The following is a 1,004-nucleotide window of genomic DNA, read 5'->3' as shown; positions in this document are numbered from 1 at the left end:
TTTGTTTACATAATGTGTGTGTACTGTGTGTGTATATATATATATATATATATATTTATATAATTTATATCATATATATATATATTTTATATATATAAATATAATTTTTTTTATATATATATATATATATAACTTAGTCCTGCTGGCGTCCAAGGAAGCAGAATACAAAATTAATACAATAATTTATTTTTTCAAAAATGTTTTTCTCCATATGTTTCTTATGCTCCAACCAATGTAAAGGCATACAAACACTCACAAAACTGTTTTTCTGGTTCTCAGGAGGATATAAACACCATTTACATTACCATGGTAGTACTACAGTGTATTGTGTAAAAACCATGGTTCGTGAATTTCAGTACCAGGGTGTATTTCCAAGTATGTTTACATCCAGAAAATAAAAGTGTATTTAAGACACATTCAATCACGTATAGTTTATTAAAATTCTACAGCAGCTGAAAACAAAACAGCTGTTAAACGCACGAGCTATTGACATGCTAAGACGCTACATGCTAATGTCCTAAGTTTATGACAATAACCGAGCGTTTAGCGCAACGTCTTTACCTTTTCGACCTTTTTCGGGCCTTTAACCAGTTCGTGTCTTTTGGGAATGGTTCCGCCGTCGCATCCCATGCTGAAAATACGATTCAAACGGTTTTACTGAGAGAACTTGAGCTGAAGCTAAACGGCAAAACTGTAAACAACCGAGGAGCTTCCGTGAAGAGCGTCAGCGGTGAGTTTGCGTTTGTTTTTCAGATAGCGCCGCCTAGAGGTCGCTTAAAACATTACGCCTCAGTTAAATGCTGTTTCAACACCAACCACTAGATGGCGATCGAGACAAGATGACTGAAATGAAGATAAAATAAAACAATATCAATAATAATTTCAGAAATATTTTTCTTTAGTGCAACTGTTATTTATCCTGACACAAAACACTAAGAAAAATACTAAAAATACCGTTATTTGAAATGAAATGCATGTGTACAGTTTCATGGTTTTTACATGGT

General features: G+C 33.3%; 1 protein-coding gene across 1 annotated transcript in view; it reads right to left on the bottom strand.

Moving 5' to 3' along the window:
* Positions 1-741, bottom strand: part of LOC107587602 (protein RTF2 homolog) — a 39,664-nt gene extending 38,923 nt beyond the window's left edge. Inside the window, exon 1 of the mRNA XM_016275449.1 lies at positions 562-741. Within this exon, the coding sequence (XP_016130935.1) occupies positions 562-630 (69 nt within the window). The 5' untranslated portion in view covers positions 631-741. The remainder of the gene's footprint in view (positions 1-561) is intronic.
* Positions 742-1,004: the final 263 nt, after the last annotated feature.

Source organism: Sinocyclocheilus grahami, unplaced genomic scaffold (assembly GCF_001515645.1).
Source record: "Sinocyclocheilus grahami isolate Dianchi unplaced genomic scaffold, SAMN03320097.WGS_v1.1 scaffold94.1, whole genome shotgun sequence".
NCBI lineage: Eukaryota > Metazoa > Chordata > Actinopteri > Cypriniformes > Cyprinidae > Sinocyclocheilus > Sinocyclocheilus grahami.
Note: the sequence above shows the minus strand (reverse complement) of the source record. Positions and strands in the feature narration are given on the sequence as shown.